Genomic DNA, 19656 nt, shown 5'->3' with positions numbered 1-19656 from the left:
CATTTCCAGATGGAAATAACAGTGCTTGCCAGGCATATATTTAATTCCACATCACAGCTGCTTTGGCGTTATGACATTCAGAATGCTTTTTTTTTCTCAGTGCACATGGAATCTGTAAAATGCATGTATTTGCTGAGTGTAAAGGCATTTTATAGATGGTTAACTGCAACAAAGAAGACCAGTAGCTATTCATAATGCAAATACTTCAGTGAAGTCAAGGCTTGCATAAATGCATTTTTTTTTTTCATTATTATTATGTTATTAGTCTCTCAGAAAAGTGGTCAACTGGTTGGAAGGTCGTTGTTTACTTGGCGTAAATGACTCTGAAGAAACTTCTTTATTTCTCACAATGGGATTTTATCTCACAATTGCAACTTAATATATCCTAATTGGTAAAACCGTTGGTGGACGTTGGAGTTTTTCCCTCTTTTCCATCAGTTTTTCCAGCTTTTAATTCATTTATGAATGCCGTGCGGCCGTGCTCGAATTAGTGGCAATTCGGGGGCGATCAATTTAAATCATCCTTGCTAAATAAAAGTATTAATTTATTTAAAAATACCCCAAACTTTTGGCCAGTTTTAGTGTATATAAAAGTTTATGAAGGACAAAAATAGAAGACACACCCAAAGCTAAAATGATATAGAAAAGTTAAAAAATAATGTTTTAAAGTTTGAGTGAAGTTTGTATGTTAAGCAGATTTTAGCTGAATTAATCTCATATGTTCACTTTAATCACTTTAATTCAGAGCTGAAGTGCTTAATGTTCTTCTGATTAGTACATAAACACACTCACACCTTTCTAAACAGTGGAGTATGAAACCTGTCACAGGTTGTTTTATCGGGTAAAAGTTTATCTTCGAGATGCCTCATTTCCACATTATATACTGCACAAATTGAGTTGAATGCCTAAAAATTGAATAAAACATCACCATAATCATGATTTTTTTTATTTAAGGAGATTAGAGGTCTTCCTCAGGTTTGTGATGCTTAAAATAATTTCCACACATCAGCCAGATCCAGAGGAAAGATCAACCTTGAAAAAAGCTTTTTGCCAATAGGGATGATGCTTTCATTAATTATGAATACACTTTCAGAACCATGTTTCCTGACATTTGCCGATGAATTAGGACTGCAGCTGTCTAAAATATGCATATTTCATGCCATTAATGTATAGCACTTTAGTCCGCATCAAGCTGCGAATCCATGGAGATCTGCGATGTCTACTTTGGTACCTCATCAGCACAGAGTTCATAGAGTTTCTCTCTCTCTCCTCTTTAACTGTTCCCCTGCGTCCCCACCTCCACGCTGCTGGCTGCGGGCTGACTCAGATGTCAGAGCGCGTTATTTCAGCAGGCTGATTCTCAATAATGTGTCTTTATCTGGGCTCTTTGTGGCGCAGGGTTTTGGTGGTGGGGCCGCGTTGGGAATCGGATGAGGGAGGAGGCATCGCAGAGCAATAATGAGTTCTCGTTTTGTTAATGCCTTTCCACACCTCTTCAAACATGCGTTATATACTCGCCTCCAACATGAGGACAGATATTTCACACTGCTGAATGTGCAGTTTGGATTCGGACTTGAACGTGTGAGGGTGTGTGTGTGTGTGTGTGTGTGGGTTTCTGCTGTTGTTGTCTGATTGACAGGTGTGCTTGCACTTTAAAAGCTGTTTAAAAGTGCGACAGTTGGTCTTCCTCTCCTTGTCCTCGTCTCCCCGTCTCCTCCAAACATTACTGACGTGAACATGACCTAGAGAAAAACCTTTACAATCTCACTCTTGTTTCGCTCAGATTATTCCTCGAAGTCATTCCTGCTCTCGCTCCATTTCTCTCTACCAAGGTGAATCTTATGAAACCTGTCAAGAACATGTCCAGGTTATGTTTTGCCACCCCAAAATAAATAAAAAATATTGCCACAATGCAAAACATCTTACTGGTCCTAAATTTTGCATTTTTTTATGCAAAATATAATTTCTTATTTCTTTCTATCAATAAAATTTCTTATTTCTTTCTATCAATAAATACTTTAAAATGTAAACAATATAATTTTTCTGAGAACAAAGCCTTTTATTTATTATTTAACTATCTATCTATTTATTATTTTGTGTGTGTGTGTTGTGATAAGACTTTTTAATTATCGTGCTTTATTGTCATGAAAATAATCCACAATCCAAAAAAAAAAAAAGTTGTATCTTATTTTTTATTTTGGAGTGAATTAAATTTGCTTTGGAGATATTTGGCATTTTAGTGAGAATCACCCAAGAAAGAATTTAGAAATAATAATAATATGTTTTATTAAAGTTTTGATCTATGTATTTATTGTTATTATTACAATTTATTAAATGTATGTAAATTATCATTGATTAATATTAGCATACAAGAGATTAACATACAAGAGATTTCTCTCTCTCTCTCTCTCTCTCTCTCTCTCTCTCTCTCTCTCTCTCTCTCTCTCTCTCTCTCTCTCTCTCTCTCTCTCTCTTTTCTTTCCCTCTCTTTTCTTTCCCCTTACATTAAACTCTCTTAAATTAGACTGTGGCCTCTCACCTTTCTCATCCCCTGTCCTTCACTCCCCCATGCTGTTCTATCTTTTACTCATCTCATCTCATTCCCTTTCTCTCTTATTATCCGTGGCCCGTTTTAGATCATTAATTCTTAATGTTGCCCTCATGAAAATGTCCATTAAAAGCAGCCACGAAAGTACAAAACACAGGGATTCACTTGAATATTTGACTAGTTCCTGTAATTATTTAACCATGCTTACAAGACCCTTTCCAGAACCTCCGCCACATAAGTGTCTTTTGTCTGAGCTGCAGGCCTGGACAGCCCAGTTAACTAGGAAGGAGTGATGTCTCGTTTCATTAGATGTGGCTGAACTTATTACTCTGGCTGTGAATTTATGACCTTGTTAAAGTAATAGTTTGGTATGTTGTTGTTGGTAGAAGTGTCTGAGTTATGCCATTCAGTTCTGTGCACTGCAGGGGTCACATCTTTGTGCGTTGTCTGGACGTTTCTCCACTGAGCTGCTGGACGGGTCAGTCATTAAAACAGGAAAACCCAATGTGTGTGTGTGTGTGTGTGTGGAGAGGATGTCAGACAGGATTAGCGGTTAATACCTGTCAATTGCTCACCAAAGATGACATTTAAGATTACAGCTGTAGGATTTCAGCCCTGTTTCCATAGGGACTGTTCCTCCTGTCACTCACTCTGTGTGTCAGACAGTCACACGCTGCCTTCAAGACACGCCGGAATGATTGTGTTTTTACGAGATGGACATTCTCACAATGTTGTTATTACCATTGGAGATACTTGGATATTTTCTTTGAGCTTTGACTTTCAGAGTTGGAGGTGTTAATTAAAGAATCACAGAAGAAGAAAATTGGTATTGGTCATAATTAAAATCCCCATGAAATTACTTGACAAGCAAATTGTTTTATTTGTTTTCGTTTCGACATTTCTTATTCAAACTGGAAGTTGGGGTGGGACATATTGAAGGACTTTAAAAAAAAATAGGCAGTATATTTAGTTTACATCATATTTGCTAGTCTGTGGTATTAGGTGACGGATGGTTCTCTGTCTACGGGGAATTTGGTTGGACAAAAAATTGGATGCGCCCCTTAGAATATTATGAGTTACTAATAATTTTGCCTGTTTTCTTGGAAGAGAAAATGCACAGATATTATTATAAATTATAATACACATAAGTATGAATTATCCAGGAGTAACAGCCATTCATTGACATCATAGTATAAAGAGAGTGTGTGACCAATCATCAGAGGGCTCACTTAAAGGGATAGTTCATTCAAAATAAAAATTGTCCTAATTTATTCAACCTCATTGTTCAAACGTGTGACTTTTATTTCCTCTGCAGAACACAAAAGTGTGACTAATTTCCATACAATGAAAGTCAGTAGGATTCAGTATTGCTTTGTACTTTAGACTTTTATTGTATAGGCAAGAAAGAAAACTTTCCACAGAAGAAAGAAAGGTTTGGAACAACATGATGGTGAGAAAATGATGACAGACTCTTCATTTTGGCTGAACTATCCCTTTAAGCCATTCATCCAATCACTACACAGCTCAGTGAAGCAGCAGAACAACTGTTCCTCATAAACACGCTCACTTAGTGCATCACATCTGCGTAGCGGCAGATGAAAGAGACTTGTTTAACCACAATCCACTGCATGACAAGACTTTATGTGTTACAGATCACAGCAGCGGGCCCTAAAACCAGAACATCTGAACTCTATTGCAAAGTTCATTGCATTCCCACAGTCAAAAGGTGCTCTTTTAGTTCCAATAAGGTTTTGACTTCTGGAAAAGTAAGTTCCCATCTTCCAGCTTCTGGACACACTAAAGAAAGCTGTTTGACGAACAAGCAGTAGGCAGGAATCCTACTATATGTAGTGTCCACTTACCTGCCTTTCAGCAAATCAGTTAGTACTTCTGGTGAATATTACATCACCTAAATAATATTCTTGATCCAAGCCGATAATAAGATTCCCATACTTTTCAGTACTTTTCCAACATACCATTAAGGTACATTGAGCTGGATTTAGGGTCTGTGCACACTTGGAAGGTTTGCTTAGATTAAAACAATCTCTGGTGTGATTGCTCTATTTATTTGACTAAGTGTAAAAGTCCCTGATATACTTCAAGCGAAATCAAAGAACGAACTGCTATAACGTCATTTCGGACAAAATTAGGTCTAAACGAAGTTCGTTTGGAGTTGGTTTTGGGAGTTTGAAACCGCTTGCCAAAGCAAGCTTTCCGGAAAAGTTCGCTACAGCTGGTAAACACCTTTGTACTACCATTGCTTAAACGTTGCCAAACAAGTGGGCCGAGACCCAGCTCTTCAGGCTTTCAAACTAACTCTGGTGCGGTTTAACTGAAATATAAACACAACACGGTCCAAAGACATCTAAAATTAAGTGAAGACCTGGTACCTCTCGTCATAGGAGCCATGTTGCCCATTACAGTTCGGTACTGGCTTCGGATCCGCTTCTCCTTGCAGCAGATCTTTGTTTGTGTGCGATGGAGGAATTTCTGCCGCTGTTTTGACTCCTTTACACATTTTATAAGCTCTACGTGAGTTCTCAGCTGGTAAAATACCACCATATGTACACAAGCACACTGCATTTTTGTGGATGTTCAGTAAGTTCGGTCACAAAAAATACGTCATTAAAGCTTCCAATAAGGTTGTGACCTTTTCCCTATGCCTTTTTGTTTTATATTTTTAGGTTCATTGTTAAAAATGACAGTGTGAATGCTTAGCGAACCAGGGCTAAAGGTCCAAGAGAACTGAACTCCTAAAGACATTTTCCGAGGTGTCTTTGGACAACCGCACCTTGCCGTAGTTTTGTTGTAGATATTTTCTTTCAGTGAAAGGCCTCTTCTGTATGTTGGAATTCTCAAATAATCTCTCTCTCTCTCTCTCTCACTCTCACACACACACACACACACACACACACACACACACACACACACACACTCACACACACTGTGTCTCATATTGCGTGCTGCCCCCTTTAGGCCTGCCCTGGCACAGCTGCAAGATAATGAGGTCATGGAGGCCCTCTTGCCAGCAGGAACTTTAGCTTACTTAGGGAAAATTACTCTGGGTTTGTGCAGCCCAAACAGATTGTGCTAATTCCTAGTGGGCTGAAAAGTTTGACTTGGCCACTGGCCTTATTTGTCGGGGCTAAAAACCATCTTTTCGAGCTGTTGTTGCTTCCATCACTGGTCACCATGGGTCAATCTCCATTTCTCAGGTGGGGGTTGTGTGGGGGGCAGGGTTGGGAGAGTGGTGGAGCGGGTCAGTATGTGGGTCGTTTCAAAATGTTCTTCGGCCAGTTTTTTTTTTCCCCTGTTCCAGACATGCCTTTCTCTACATCACCGCAGATCATCGTCTCAATTACCGAACTCATCCGTTGTTCTTTCTCGTCTATGAACATGTAGACAGTAAAGTCTGCACTGCAGTGTGTGTCATGTCTGCTTTTCATCTTCTGTTTAAACCCACGGCCTCTTGTCTTTCACAACCATCATCAGAACCTTCCAGACTACTGTTTTTCTACGCCCACTCACCTTTCCGCTCACCCTCTTCCTCTCTTCTCAGTTCCTTGAAGGGATGTCAAAAGTCTACGTACTTCGGTACCAAGTCAATGATAAACTACTCAATGTTTTAATAGATTCACTGCAGCAGGAAGCTGCTTTCAAATCCTCATGTTTTTGTGAAAAAATTATGTGAAAATTAAAGAATTTATTTTATATAGGCCTATATATATATTTACATTTATTCATTATCCAAAGCGACTTACAAATGAGAACAATAGAAGCAATTAAACTAGCAGTAGGACAACAAAGTATGTACGTGCTATGACCCTTCGCAGTTCAATCTAACGTGGGTTTTTTGTTTTTTATTTTTTTATTAGATAGAATAGAGGAGAAAAGTGCTGCCGAAAATGATACGTTGATATTTGAATCACAACAATATATATATTGAATCACAACAACGTTCTAAAAAAAAACCCGATCCAACAAAGCCTTAAGTATTAAAATTAGGGCTGTCAAGCGATTCATTTTTAATCGAATTATTACATGACATGGCAATTAATTAATCGAATTAATCACACATTAAATTTGGCTGAGAAAAGGATTTGTTTCAAATTACAAACACGAATAAAACATGTTAAAAAAAACTACAAACATGGTGGATGTGCGAGTCAGGTGGTTGGAGAGGTTTAGATAAAGGGGTTTGAGTGATTAATAATCAGTATCTAACCAGATGAAAATATGTATTCAATGTTATCTACATTATATTTCATCTGCAACAGCATTGTGAACTTTTGCAATGATACATTTGGTCATTAACTTTTAAATGTATCATTATGCAAATTGCAAACACATGAGGAGAGTTCTCTGCATGAAATACCAACGACTGGCAGATAAACAAGCTTCTACATTTCTCTCCAAAACAATAGGAATGAAATTAAATTGAATGTGGAGGATTTTAACTGTGACAAGATGATTGTTTTAAATGGTGACAGGATGCACATAACTGAGCGGTGTGTTAAAGATGCAGTTATGGCGAAGTATACATGTCCCAAAGCTTGCCTACTCTTCTGCTACAATTGGTGAATTGGAATGCAGCGTTTGACTCAGTCATTCATTCGATTTGTTCAAACGGCTGAATCCAGTGAGGACTATGCCAATCATTTTTATTAACTTTTTTTAAATTTATTTTTTAGCCTATATATTTTAGTAATTTCTAGATGCTGAAAGAGACCTTCAAAAGCCTCAAATACTTTTTACTTTTTAAATGTTATATCTTTCTATCTTTTTGCTTAATTAGTTTCTTTGTTCAATGCATTTTTCTTGAATAAATGCTTGAGAAAATGAATCATTGATTACCTAATTTATTTTAATGTTTACATGCCTTTGTTTTAATTTTATTTGTTAATATTTGTATATATTATATATTTGTTTTACTTTCTAAATAAAGGGTTTGGTTCATTAGCATATTCGTTTTTCATGTGGTATCTAAATCGGCATCAAGAATTCACTGGTATTACTATTGACTACTGACATGATTTTGGTACCGTGACATGGTTCTTTGACTCGCTGTTCCTCTGTCTGCTGATCAAGTTCAGCATTTACACCTTTACTGAGCATCTCTGCATCCCTACAGGGAGAAAAGAGAGAGCGAGGGAGGTGAAGAACAAAATGAGAGCCATTAGGTGATGAATCATTTTTTTCTACACCTCCAGCATGTTGACTAATGACTGCCGTGAGCACAAAAAAGGTCATGTTTTTGGATTCAATCCATGAGTGTGTGTTTGCATGCATTTTTGTGTGTGTTTACATGTGAGGGGGTGAATCTTTTATAGGCTGTGTCTATTCTCTAAAGATTATTCTTTATTTAAGTCAGTTTTGGGTGATTGTAATATTTGGCTTTATAGTAAGAGGCTCTTTGGATGAAATCCAAGGGTTTTTGTTGTTCTTGATTTTGACGTACATTTGTGTGCAAGCAGTGCACTTATAATAGAGGTCTACCAGAGTGGATTACATTTTTATACAATTAAAATGCAGACTTTTGTTCATTTATCCACAAGATTTAATCCTTTATATATTCTTAATGATATTTAGTGTCTGTTCAAAGTTATATAGAAATGTTCCTCTTTTGTATACTTGTATACAATGATTCCATAAAGGCAGTGTATACATACTGTAGACAAGAAGTACACTACTGTTCAAAACAGTTTAATTGAATTGAATGAAGTGACAGTAAAAACATTTATAATGTTACAAAATATTTATATTTCTAAGAATCCAGAAAAAAAAAATATTGTGGTTTCCAAGTTTTAAGCAACTGTGTTCAGCATCGATAATAATGAGAATTGTTTCTTGCAAATCAGCATATTAGAATGATTTCTGAAGGATCATGTGACACTCAAGACTGGAGTTGTGATGCTGAAACACAGGAATAAATTACATTTAAAAATAGAAAACACTTATTTTAATAATAATATTTCACTATATTACTGTTTTACTGTATTTTAAAATAAATGCAGCTTCGCTGAGCATACTTTTTTTTTTATCTTACTGACCCCCTTTTGAATGGGTATGTCAGTGACAAATAACCAGAAGTTAATCTGCCTTGAACAGTAGTCCTTCCACTTAATATGGTAATTTAGACACTTTATTACTCAAATAAAACACATTTTTGTACAGAAGAATTAATATAAAAGTTTAAAAAAAAAAGTTAAACAAATAAGAGCTTCACATTTCTTCTAATAAACCCTGTTGAATGCCTCAGACTTCCTTTGTGCATTGTTGAATGGTCTGAATGAATTGCTGTAGTGATTGACAGCATGTCACTGATGCTGTTTAATTTGTATTGAATCCAGACCATTTCTCACAAATCTTAAATCTGTTGAAAAACGTCATTGCACGCAAGCGCTTTAAAAAATAAACTCCGTAAATCAACCGGCGCAAATACGGAGCCCAACTCGGCCTCGGTTCCTTTTGTATCAAGCTTCACCTAAAATCAAACTGTTACCCTCAAGCGGAAAAGCTACCGAATGTTTACTGGCACCCCTCGTCTGCATGTGCTCCTCAGCCGCCTGCTGTAAATGTTTTCCTAATAACGTAATAACGAAGAGATATTTTGGATGGGAAGAGTCTTTGTACACGAGCGCCGTGCTTTCTGAGCGCTGCAGATTAGCTACCGTGTGTCATTCGGAGGTTCAATAAAATATTGAATGGTTCAAATGCAAAGTGTTTCTGCAATGAAGAATTCAATATCGCCCTCATGAGCGGGCTTTATATTTGGAAAAGAAAATAAGTTTGAAGATGAAGCTCTTTGTACTGTGGGGAGGGAGCTTGAGCATTGTTTGAATGCAGTATTCAGTGCTTGGATGGATGCTGAGTTACTCAGACCTACATGGATAAAGTACCGAGTTTTTCAGAGAGGCGCCTCACCTATGAAATATTTAGTAATGTGAAGGCTGGAAGATGCGATGACTGTGTGTTTCAGTAACTGTGTGTGTGTGTGTGTTGAGGGATGATTGTATACATGGTTAAAAGGCAACATTGTTGCGGTCGAGTCTCTGTTATTCCTGAGAGACAGTTTCCCATATACAAAGCAGCCCAGACACAAGCAAGTACTAAATAGGCAAGAAGAAACCTAAGAAACCCACCAAGCACGCTGGCATCCAGGAACACATCATGTGGACGACCACCTCAGTCACAACGGCAAACTCAAAACATTATGTGCAATGACATGGAAATGAAACAAAAATATTGACTCCTAAAGCAACTTTTATGTCAGGCAAAATTTCATTGAATTATTTGAATGATTAATGTTGATTAATTTATTAATTGTTAACATTTTTAATAGCTTGACAGCACAAATTCATATAGTTGTAAGTTTCACATATTCTGTATGACTTGATATTGACTAAATTGAACTCGTATTAATTTGAACTTCATTAAAAATTACATTCTTAAATTAATTTGAAAATAAACAGCTCAGTGATTCTTTTAAATTTCATCAACTGGACAGTGAAAGCCATGCTGAACCTTCAGAAAATTTTGATCTTCAACCCTGAGGTTGAAACAAATATTACATGAGCCGTTTATTTTTTGTTTGTTTTATGAGATCTGTGAATTTTGCAACCTCGTACACACACAAAAAGGGACTTCACTCTTTTGTGAGATTTTAAATAAACATAAAAATAGTTGTTTAGAAGTTTAGCTTGATGAATGCACTCAGAATTGAGAAATGAAATAAGATTATTTTATTTCCTTTCATGCTGGTTCCTTTCCTTCCATTGTGTGCAAAATGTGGAATCCAGCTAAATGTTTTTATTTTTTATTTTATTTTTTTATTAAAATGACTTTTAAGAATTAGGGAGTAACTTTCTAGCAGAATGGTGGATTATTTTACCAAAATCTTAATTCACAAACATTAATGATACATATCACAATATATAGTAGTAATCCAGTCTGAAAAGCTGCTTTAAAACTATGTGTATTGTTTAAAGCGCTGTACAAATAACAACTAGTGAATCAAGTCAATTCAACAGATGATATCAAAACTTAATTGTTTGATATTTAAAGCAGGCTAAAATCACAGTTTTAAAGGGGGATACAGACATGTGATTTGCCTAAAACTGCTACTTTTCATGCTAGGTTTTATGTTAGATTATCAAACATATTTCATAGTTATCAGCAAAAAACATGATTTGTGCCTCTGATGATTAATTAAAAAAGTAATTGGATGCCAAAGTGTACTGTATTTGTAGAAAGTGCCAGTTACGCTTGCTAGTCCTTTACATGATTGAGTGGCTGCACATTGCTGTGATGTAATGGAGAGTCATAAACCAATGTTTTATTGCTAAGTCACGGTTCCAGTCAACTGTCATTGCACACAATCTGAAATCCTGGAAGAAAAATCCTTGACATTAATATTGTTCTGTTTTTTTACCTCTTCCCATAGCTACCTCTGACGGCACAAAAGAAGGAATCGACAGCATGAGAGGAGGCGTCTGCGTGACACGAGGGATGAAGCTGGTTCTCAAAGTGGGGCAAAGTGAGTATCATCATCACCTCCAAAAGCACATCAATGAATCAACCTACAGTATGCACTGAGGGAGAGTTCCAGACAAAATTCAATAAATATTGTCAATACCAGCACACACTCGCTCACATAATTGAAGTAATTGAACCATGCATCAAAATGTACTTGGTATTTCACTTTTTTTTTTCTTTTTTTTTGCTTTCATAGCTGCATATGGCCTTCCCCCAAAACCTAAACCTGATCCAGGCCGACCCAACAGCAGAAACCCAGGTAACAACCAGAAATAGTCTGGGACACCACTTCCAAAACAATATTTCTGAGGGCTTTTCACATTCACTTATTAGCTCAACCCTGGATTTTAAAAAAAATGTAACCCAGAATTATGGCCACTTTTAATCTTGCGTTAAGCAACTTTTTGCGTTAAAGTAATTTTGAAAAGAGAAAACACTGCTCCGGAAGCGGTACTTATTTTTCTCTCGCTGTTTTCTTCTACTATATAGGACATTTGACAGGAAAGTGTAGGGAGAGAGAAGGGAAAAGGGTTCGGGACATGACCCAGGTCAGACTTGAACCTGGGTCCCTGTGAGCTCAACAGCTCCATATGTCATATGCAACAAGCCCTCATTAAATATTCAAGGGCATTGTGCAGTTGCAGAAATCTTCACTCTGTTTAGTTTAGTGTTTTCATCTGCGTTATCCTTCAAAAAATGTTCTTTATTTTTGTAGTACCTTAGAAGACTTTTGACAAATACAGTGGATTTATGTGGTGACGTTTCAATTGATGTTTAAATATCATAAATATTATAATATTAACAATGTTGTTGGTGTTAACTAAAACGATTGAAAATCGTGTTTGTTAAATGAAATAAAGGTAATAAAAAATAAATATTAGATGAAAAAATTTGAACAAAAATGGGAAATCTTGCCTTGGGAAGTAACTTAAAATAGAATAAGTTCAAGTTGAAGTTCTACAATTACTAAAACTTAAATGAATGTAAATTAAAGCTAAATAGAAGGAAAAAAAAGACAAAAGCACTGAAACTAAAACTAAAATATAAACTTAAAAGCTAATTTAAAACATTCATAAATACTATAATAGTATATTAATAATACTGAAATAACCCTGAAATAGAATGTAAACCCAGGTTTAAAAATGTACAGTGTGAAACGTGGAACCCAGAGCTCAGAAAGATGCCAAGTAAACCATTTTAATAGTGAAAATGAGGTCTGCTTTCAACTGCATTTATGTATTAACCTTGATACCATCTGTATATGCATCTGTTGTCATGTTAGCGCACTGTCTAGTGTTCTTTGAATTGCTATTTTTAATTTCTTGGAGGCTTAGACTGAACTGGTTGATCTCCATAAGGTAAACATTTGAGAAACCAGCAGTGTTGAAGCCAAACATGAGGCATTTTTTAATTCAAGCCGGCTGAAATCAAAGCTAGTGATGGATTAAATCAAATCTAATCTAAATACTATCAGGATGTTATTCGTAGAAGATAAAGCCAAATAGGAAGTGAGCTTCAGAAGTCCTGCACGTGGATATCTGCTCCATGCAAGCATTGATTTATCTGCTCTTTTCTTCTTCAGATGCAGAAAGTGGATCTAAAGGGGGTGATGGAGGTGAGGCCGGTGAGAGGGGAGACAGCGACGCCGTGTCCGCTTCTAACATCGCTCTAATCGCCGGTGGTGCGGGGGGAGCCTTCGTCGTCCTGATCGCTGTAGTGATCGCCGTGGTGTGTTACCGCCGACGGAAAGCCAAGCACTCTGAAACTCACCACCCTGCCCTTACACTGTCCTCTCTTACCCCAAAGAGGGGCAGCTCCTGCGGGGCGGCAACTGGCGCCGGCGGGGGCAACAATAACGGCTCCGAGCCCAGTGATATCATCATTCCCCTGAGGACCTCTGACTCTGCATACTGCCCCCATTACGAAAAAGTCAGCGGCGATTACGGACACCCCGTCTACATCGTTCAAGAGATGCCCCCTCAGAGTCCAGCCAATATTTACTATAAAGTATGAGATCAGCGAGCACAAAGGCAACCAATCCTGACTTTATCGTACCTCACACACGTTCGCTGTGTTCAAGTGACTCTCTGTAAGAGCCTGTACGCGTTACTTGAACTTGGACCTGACGTTGAGGTGATCGTACCGTATAGAAAAGCTGTAAATACAGCTTTCATGTTATAGCAGCGTGTTTGCGTTTATTTACACGTGTGTGTCTCTGTGTGCGTCATGAGGCGGGCGGGTCACGGATTTCACATGTGCTCAGGTGCAAGTGAATGTACGTCACATGCCTGTTTGAGACGACTTTATACGTCCGATGGTCGTAATTGAATTATTGTGCTTATCCTCAAAACCAAACCGTAGAGAGTGAGACTTTTAAGTGATTCATACTTTTAGAGAAAAAAAAAACTGTATAAATAATATAAATACTTAATACATTTTTACACTTGGGGGGGAGAGGGTGGAAATCCACTAATTGCATTGCGTTGCATTGATTGCGTGGTTTATTTGCACATGCTGTCTGCATTGTTTTAGCGCCTCATTCATTAAAGCAAAGTGCCCAGAAGATCGGAACGCAATTTCCACACCGCAGTTCCCCATCTTGAAGGCTGAATTGCAGCCTAGCACAATCTGCCATACTTTACTGAGACTGTACAGCATCACTAAGATTTTTAAAATGCCAAAAATGTTTCAAACTCCATTGTGCGTCTATATATGTTCCCATTTCTCTGTAATTTGATCGTCATTTGATCAATTACTGCTGCCATTATCACTAGAAAATGTAGGAAAAAAATCTCTTTTAAAGATTAGCACAATGCTAATTGCATTTTTTTTTGGACAGTTTTCGATACCACACAAAACTGATGTCATTTGACGGGATCTGGTGAAGACTAGATCCAATATTCCTTGCGCTTTGGAACAGTCTAACATTTTTGGCGTAGTCGGCAGGATCTATTACAATAGGTTGTTGCGCATTGTACGATAAGGTTAATTTGCATAAAAAGGAAGCATGTTAGTGCTGAAAAGGGAAAAAAGTCCTAATTCAAAAACTTTTCGGAATATTTAAAATGCTATTCCAGCGCAGATTGCAGCTTGTTAAGTGGGTGGTTAGTGAATGAGACGCACAGTGTCCCGCACGCAAAAGTAGCGCAACAGTTTAGTGAATTCGCCCCTCTTTATTTTCCTTTTCTCATTTTATCCGAATGTAAATGTTTGTCTTTTCTGAACTCGGACCTCCATCTGATTTATTTATTGTGCATCAAAGAAGCAGTTTTTCATTCCCTCCACTTCATCAGCTTCCTATCACAACTCCTCAGCGCCCGGTTGTTTGTTTTTGAGGTTTTTTAAACATTTTTATGTGTGGAGCAGGAATCGCATGTGGAGGAGGTGTAGACGGATGATCGACCAGTTCAGATGGAGACTCTTCTGAGATTTCCAAGAGGTTGGAGGTCAAAGTTAAGCGGTCGAAGAAAAACCCCTCAGCGCTGCGCGGGAGTCCGTCACTCATGATGATTTGAGGGCTTCTCGCTTTCTGCCCGGGCTTTTGAAGTACTGTGTATGCCATGAAAAACTGCGTACTTACTGTACCGTAGACACACAATGCAAAACTTCTACACACTTAACACGCACATTCACATTACAGCAGTTAGTGTTTTCATGTGTTAACCCCCGCAGATGGACTCCAGCTGTGCATTTGTATGTGTTTGAAAGCTTTGCGACTGTGATTCAGGCTGAAAACAGCAGGACTAAGACGGACAATGCAACTTTGCGTCTAAATTAACTCAGTCCCAAGCTCTCCACATCCTCTTGAGTGTTACACATACCCGTTGCTTGGTTACAATCTCGTCTCGACTCTCATTATCACATTTCGGGTGATGTCTCCGAAACATCTCTGACATTATCACCGTGCCAGCTTGAGGCTTCAGGTCCACAGTTCACCTGAGTTATTTTACTGGAAGAGACATGACATCATCAGGAGATGTAAGAAGAGACCGTGTGTTACAAGCCTGAGTGACCTGAGCTTCCTGTGTTGATTTATTGGATTTCTTGCCGTCAAATGGCTAAAAAACAGAAATGGCACCTTAATCATTCTGTTATGAGTTTCTGTTAAGGTTTTTCATGGTTTTGTTCTTCACATTTTGTTGCTTTCCACAGTGTTGATTTGTTTGTAGATTGAGCAAATGAGAATAGTCTAAATGAAGGAACCTACCTTACTCTTGGCCATGGTAACCCTCAATGGTGACTAGCAATGGGAACCATAAAGAATTGAACAATTATGGTTCTGATTCCCCTTAACAGTTCCATTGACGATTATTTTAGCACTTCTGAGGAAAATATATTTGGGGGGAAAAAAGAAATGTGATTTTTTTTTTTTTGCACTTACTGCCCTCATCAGTCCGATGTTAAATGGAGTTTAATGACATTTCACAGACTTTAATGGTGGCATAAATGCAGTCCAATAGTTACTCCTAACTATGTATCAAATAAAAAGAACTAAACATGTCAAAAATGTAGTAAGATTTAGTATTTTCATATTTTTTAACATTAATAAAAAAATTATAAAATACGACCAATTAAAAAAGGTCTCATGAACGTTAAATCAGGAAATACACTGATTAAGTCCCACAAGCCTTGAGACAAAAATAACGAAAATAACTTATTTACTAATAGGAGAACATTCAAAGTAATTTGTTTGGGAATCAGACACTGTATTTAAATCACTGAAGACATAAAATCTAAAAAAAAAAAAAAAAAAAGGAAAGTTTTATTCAAGTGATTTTTAGCAAGTAAATTAAATATCTAAGAAGAACTTTATTCCTCTTTGTTTTTTGAGTTATGTCTGCGAAATCAGTAGCCTACTTATTTTTTGAGGCATACGTTTTTGTTGTTGTTGTTTTGTTTTGTTTGTTTACGAAATCTGCAAATATTTCCCCTTTTTTTCGGTGTACAACCATTCACAGGAACTATGTCATTTAAATCAGTTTTCATACAGAAGTCTATTATTGTGGTATTCGATAGGGATGCATTTCCTACTACTGCCCCCTGCATGCCTGGAGGAACCGTTGTCAAGCCTACTCATTTCTTATTTTAGTGACTTTATCAATGTATCAATTCTCTTTTACACCAGCATTATGTGATATACTCTACTGCCTAAATCCTAAGACATAAATCACTTCCTCTACTAGCCAGGCCATGGGTTAAGCAGGATTTTTTTCTCTTTGTCCAGCTTCTCTGTTGAGCAAAGACCATCTGGCCCGATTAGCGTTGACGTATAAGCCACCCAAACTATTTCAATACCTAACTAAAAAATTCCTATAGCCAACACACAAGGACACTAAACCCTGTTTCAGCATTTTACATAGTCATTAAATAATGTTTGTTAGATTTATTTGTTTACGTTAAAACATTGTCAACTAACTAAATATCATAATTTGAGATGCCTTGAAAGTGAAGTGTGATAAAGACTGTTTCTAACTAACTCTTAACAGTATTTCTATAAATAATGCTGATTTCAGGAGGCAAGAGGACTTTTTCAGTGTTTTAGGAAGTCCAGTTGTGCTGGACAGGACTTGATGTTTGGACTTGTTGAGATGTTATAAAAGCATTGAGGCAATGTTAAGTAAATGTTAATGTTTAAAAAGATGCTGAGATAAGACATTGGGGAAAACAGTTTGGTGCACCTGTTCCTTTACCAGACCTTTCTCTTTTTCTCCCTTTTCTCTCTCTTTCCAACCCAGACACTCTATCAAATAAAAATTACATTCCATGCAGTAAAACCCACTAATAAAAACTGAAAAGTTGCCTCTGAGCTGGTTTATCATGGCTATCATTCACCTTTAGTACGGTCTCAAATCGCACAGAGGGCATTTTTAACATTTTTTTGTTGTTTTATGCAGTTTCTGACATTACTTTGTTAGATTTCCCTCTCTACTTGATCTCATAATATCTTCCCACATTCCACCACTGTTGTTACTCTGTTTGTCCATTGAGGCGATATGGTTTGCTGGCTCGTAATAAGTGCTGGATGACATCACTGGCATTTTAACGGCACAATCACTCCCTTCCCCTCCTGGTTTTGTTCATTTCGTCTTCCTTTAAGTTCCTTCTTGGTTCATCTCTCTATATCAGTGTTTGATGTGTTGCCCCCGTCAAGTCAGGGCACTAAATCAAATTGGCACTTTGACAGGCGCCGTAAAAACCCCTCACTACCAAAACCCCACATGACCCTTCACAGTACAGTCATAAGGACCGTCGGCTGCTGCGTTTGAGCGTCAGTTTGTTCTTGAAACAGACTCTGGCAGAGTGTGATAGAGTTGTTTTTCAGCCCAGTAATATCCACGCCAGCAGGCCATTGACAGGCTGTCAGAGATGAAGCTGTTAAGACAGATGGACACACATGCTTTGATTCAAGATATTGTTACATTTGATCAGTTTCAATATTACTCTTTTTTTTCTCTGTTCATTCACCTGGAGATTAAGCGTATTCCTTCGATTAGAATATTAATTCAAAATCTGTACCGACAGACACTTGGGCCCAAAACCGCTGCGTTATTATAGCAGTTCCCGCACAATATGACATTATAGTCAAATTTAAATGCAATTTTTTTCCATACTTCTCTGATTCTGTGCGCATGATTGACAGGTCGTATCATACGGGGTGTACTCCTCTTCCTCTGAAACTCACCTTCGCTCTGCTAATGGCCGCCTGAGGGGAGAAGGTCCATCTGGGCTTCATAGATAGTGGAACTGTGTGCACCTGTGTTTGTTTTCATTCGTCTGTTTGTGTGTGCGGAGAGCTCGCCAGTGAATTAAAGGGGGTTGGCTAGAGGCTAGAGGTTAGTATTGAATCTTTTCGTTTGCATGTATGGTGCGCGCCCTTCAAATTCTTCTGTTTATTGACCCGTACTGAAGCTGGTCTCACTCACTAACTTGAATGTTACACACTAGGCTAAGACTCCCTATCAACATTTGCATAACTGTCAACACATATTGCTGTAAAGTTTTATTGATATTTTGACATACCAGGAGTATCTCTTTTTTTATAAATCACATGAACAGATTTCACACCAACTACCATCAATGCATCGCATACACACCAACTACCATCAATGCATCGCATACACATGTGCAAATACTAGCATGCGCACTTAATATTGTTCATAATACCGGTCAAAAGTGGGTGATTTTGAAACACAAACACAAACACATTTTGATCCTAAATCTAGTACGTTTCTTTGCAGACTACTGCCTACATAGTCAACTGCTTTTTAAGGCAACATTACCCTTGATGACACCTCATTACCAAGTGAGTGATATTTGAATGCTCTCCATGGAACTTTGCACACCATACAAATAACTACAGAGTCCCTGAAGAGACATGGTGATGGAAAAATATGAAATGGGAGGGAAATAAATATTTCAATGCTTTTGCGTTCTCTCGCAGAAGTTTGCGTTCCCCCGAGAAACTTTGCGAGAGAATGCTAAACCTTTGCATTCCTCCGAGAGGTTTTTGCGTTCTCTTGTAACGAACTGAAAAGATTTGCGAGCAAACAACAAGTTTCTCGGGGGAAAGCAATACATTTGCGAGAGAACACAAAAGCATTGACTTATTATTTTCATTCCCCATCTCATTTTTTCAACCGCCATGGCCTTTAGGGGGTCCGTAAATGGCCTACTGCAGCAAACATTCGCAAATATCTTTTCAGCATTTGGTGTTAGCATGTTGCTAAGCTATTGTATGTGTACACACGACTGTATTCAATACTCAAAATACATAGAAATACACAGCACATATACACAATGGTAATTTTTAATCAGCAAACAGAACATTCCATTAATGTTTGAGTATAGTTCTCTTCTTCTTCTTTTTTTGGATTACCAATGCTTAATGTTAACAGAATGTTCTCACTGGATTTGCAGTTTATTGAATTTGATGCTATTGCTAAGCTAATAGCACAATACTTAGCCTATTCGCAATATATGGCACACACAAATAATGGCCAATAGAGGCCAATTTTACCTAGCCAATAACGTTTGATTAATGTTTGAGAATGGTTCTCATTGGGTTACTTTTATTGGGAAACTAATTAGCATTCCCAAAAATGGATTTCAAATTGATTTCAATTGAATTAGCATGTTGCTAAGCTAATAGCACAATACTCATAAGCATCGGAATACACAGCACACACAAGTAATAGGCAAAATAGTACGTTTTTACTCAGCAAACACAACGTTTGAACTGTTTATGGTTCTCATTTGGTTATTTTTGTTGGGAACAACTTAAAGGCATGGTATGTCATTTTCGCCTTTCAGGTTGCTTATTCAAAACAATAACAAAGGCGTAGCTTGATGACGCTGTGAAGTAGCGGGGAATGATGGGAGTTGTCCTCTTCACCTCCACTGCCGATGGAAATCAATCTAACTGGACTCACAAATCATGTTCATGGATGAGGTACTGAAATAAAGTTTTATAACCATTACGTTTGATCACATGATTTAATTTCACTCTAATGAATTAGCCACAAGTAATGTATTGTTTAATGCTAAATTATTACTCACACGTCACTTTATTTGTC

At 37.5% G+C, this 19656-nt stretch overlaps 1 protein-coding gene across 10 annotated transcripts in view; it reads left to right on the top strand.

The window, feature by feature from the left end:
• The window catches only part of efnb3a (ephrin-B3a), a 40546-nt gene extending 23051 nt beyond the window's left edge, over positions 1 to 17495 (top strand). For 3 of the 10 annotated variants that reach the window (XM_079599445.1, XM_079599450.1, XM_079599449.1), the window contains 3 exons: positions 10992 to 11084; positions 11280 to 11342; positions 12666 to 17493. In XM_079599445.1, the coding sequence (XP_079455571.1) occupies positions 10992 to 11084; positions 11280 to 11342; positions 12666 to 13096 (587 nt within the window). In that variant the 3' untranslated portion in view covers positions 13097 to 17493. Of the gene's footprint in view, positions 1 to 10991; positions 11085 to 11279; positions 11343 to 12665 lie in introns of all 10 variants that reach the window. The other 7 variants (XM_079599444.1, XM_079599448.1, XM_079599447.1 and 4 more) reach the window with 4 other exon arrangements.
• The last annotated feature ends 2161 nt before the right edge of the window (positions 17496 to 19656 follow it).

This window comes from Phoxinus phoxinus (assembly GCF_949152265.1).
Source record: "Phoxinus phoxinus genome assembly, chromosome: 23".
NCBI classification, from domain to species: domain Eukaryota; kingdom Metazoa; phylum Chordata; class Actinopteri; order Cypriniformes; family Leuciscidae; genus Phoxinus; species Phoxinus phoxinus.
This window is presented reverse-complemented; position numbering and strand designations above follow the sequence as displayed.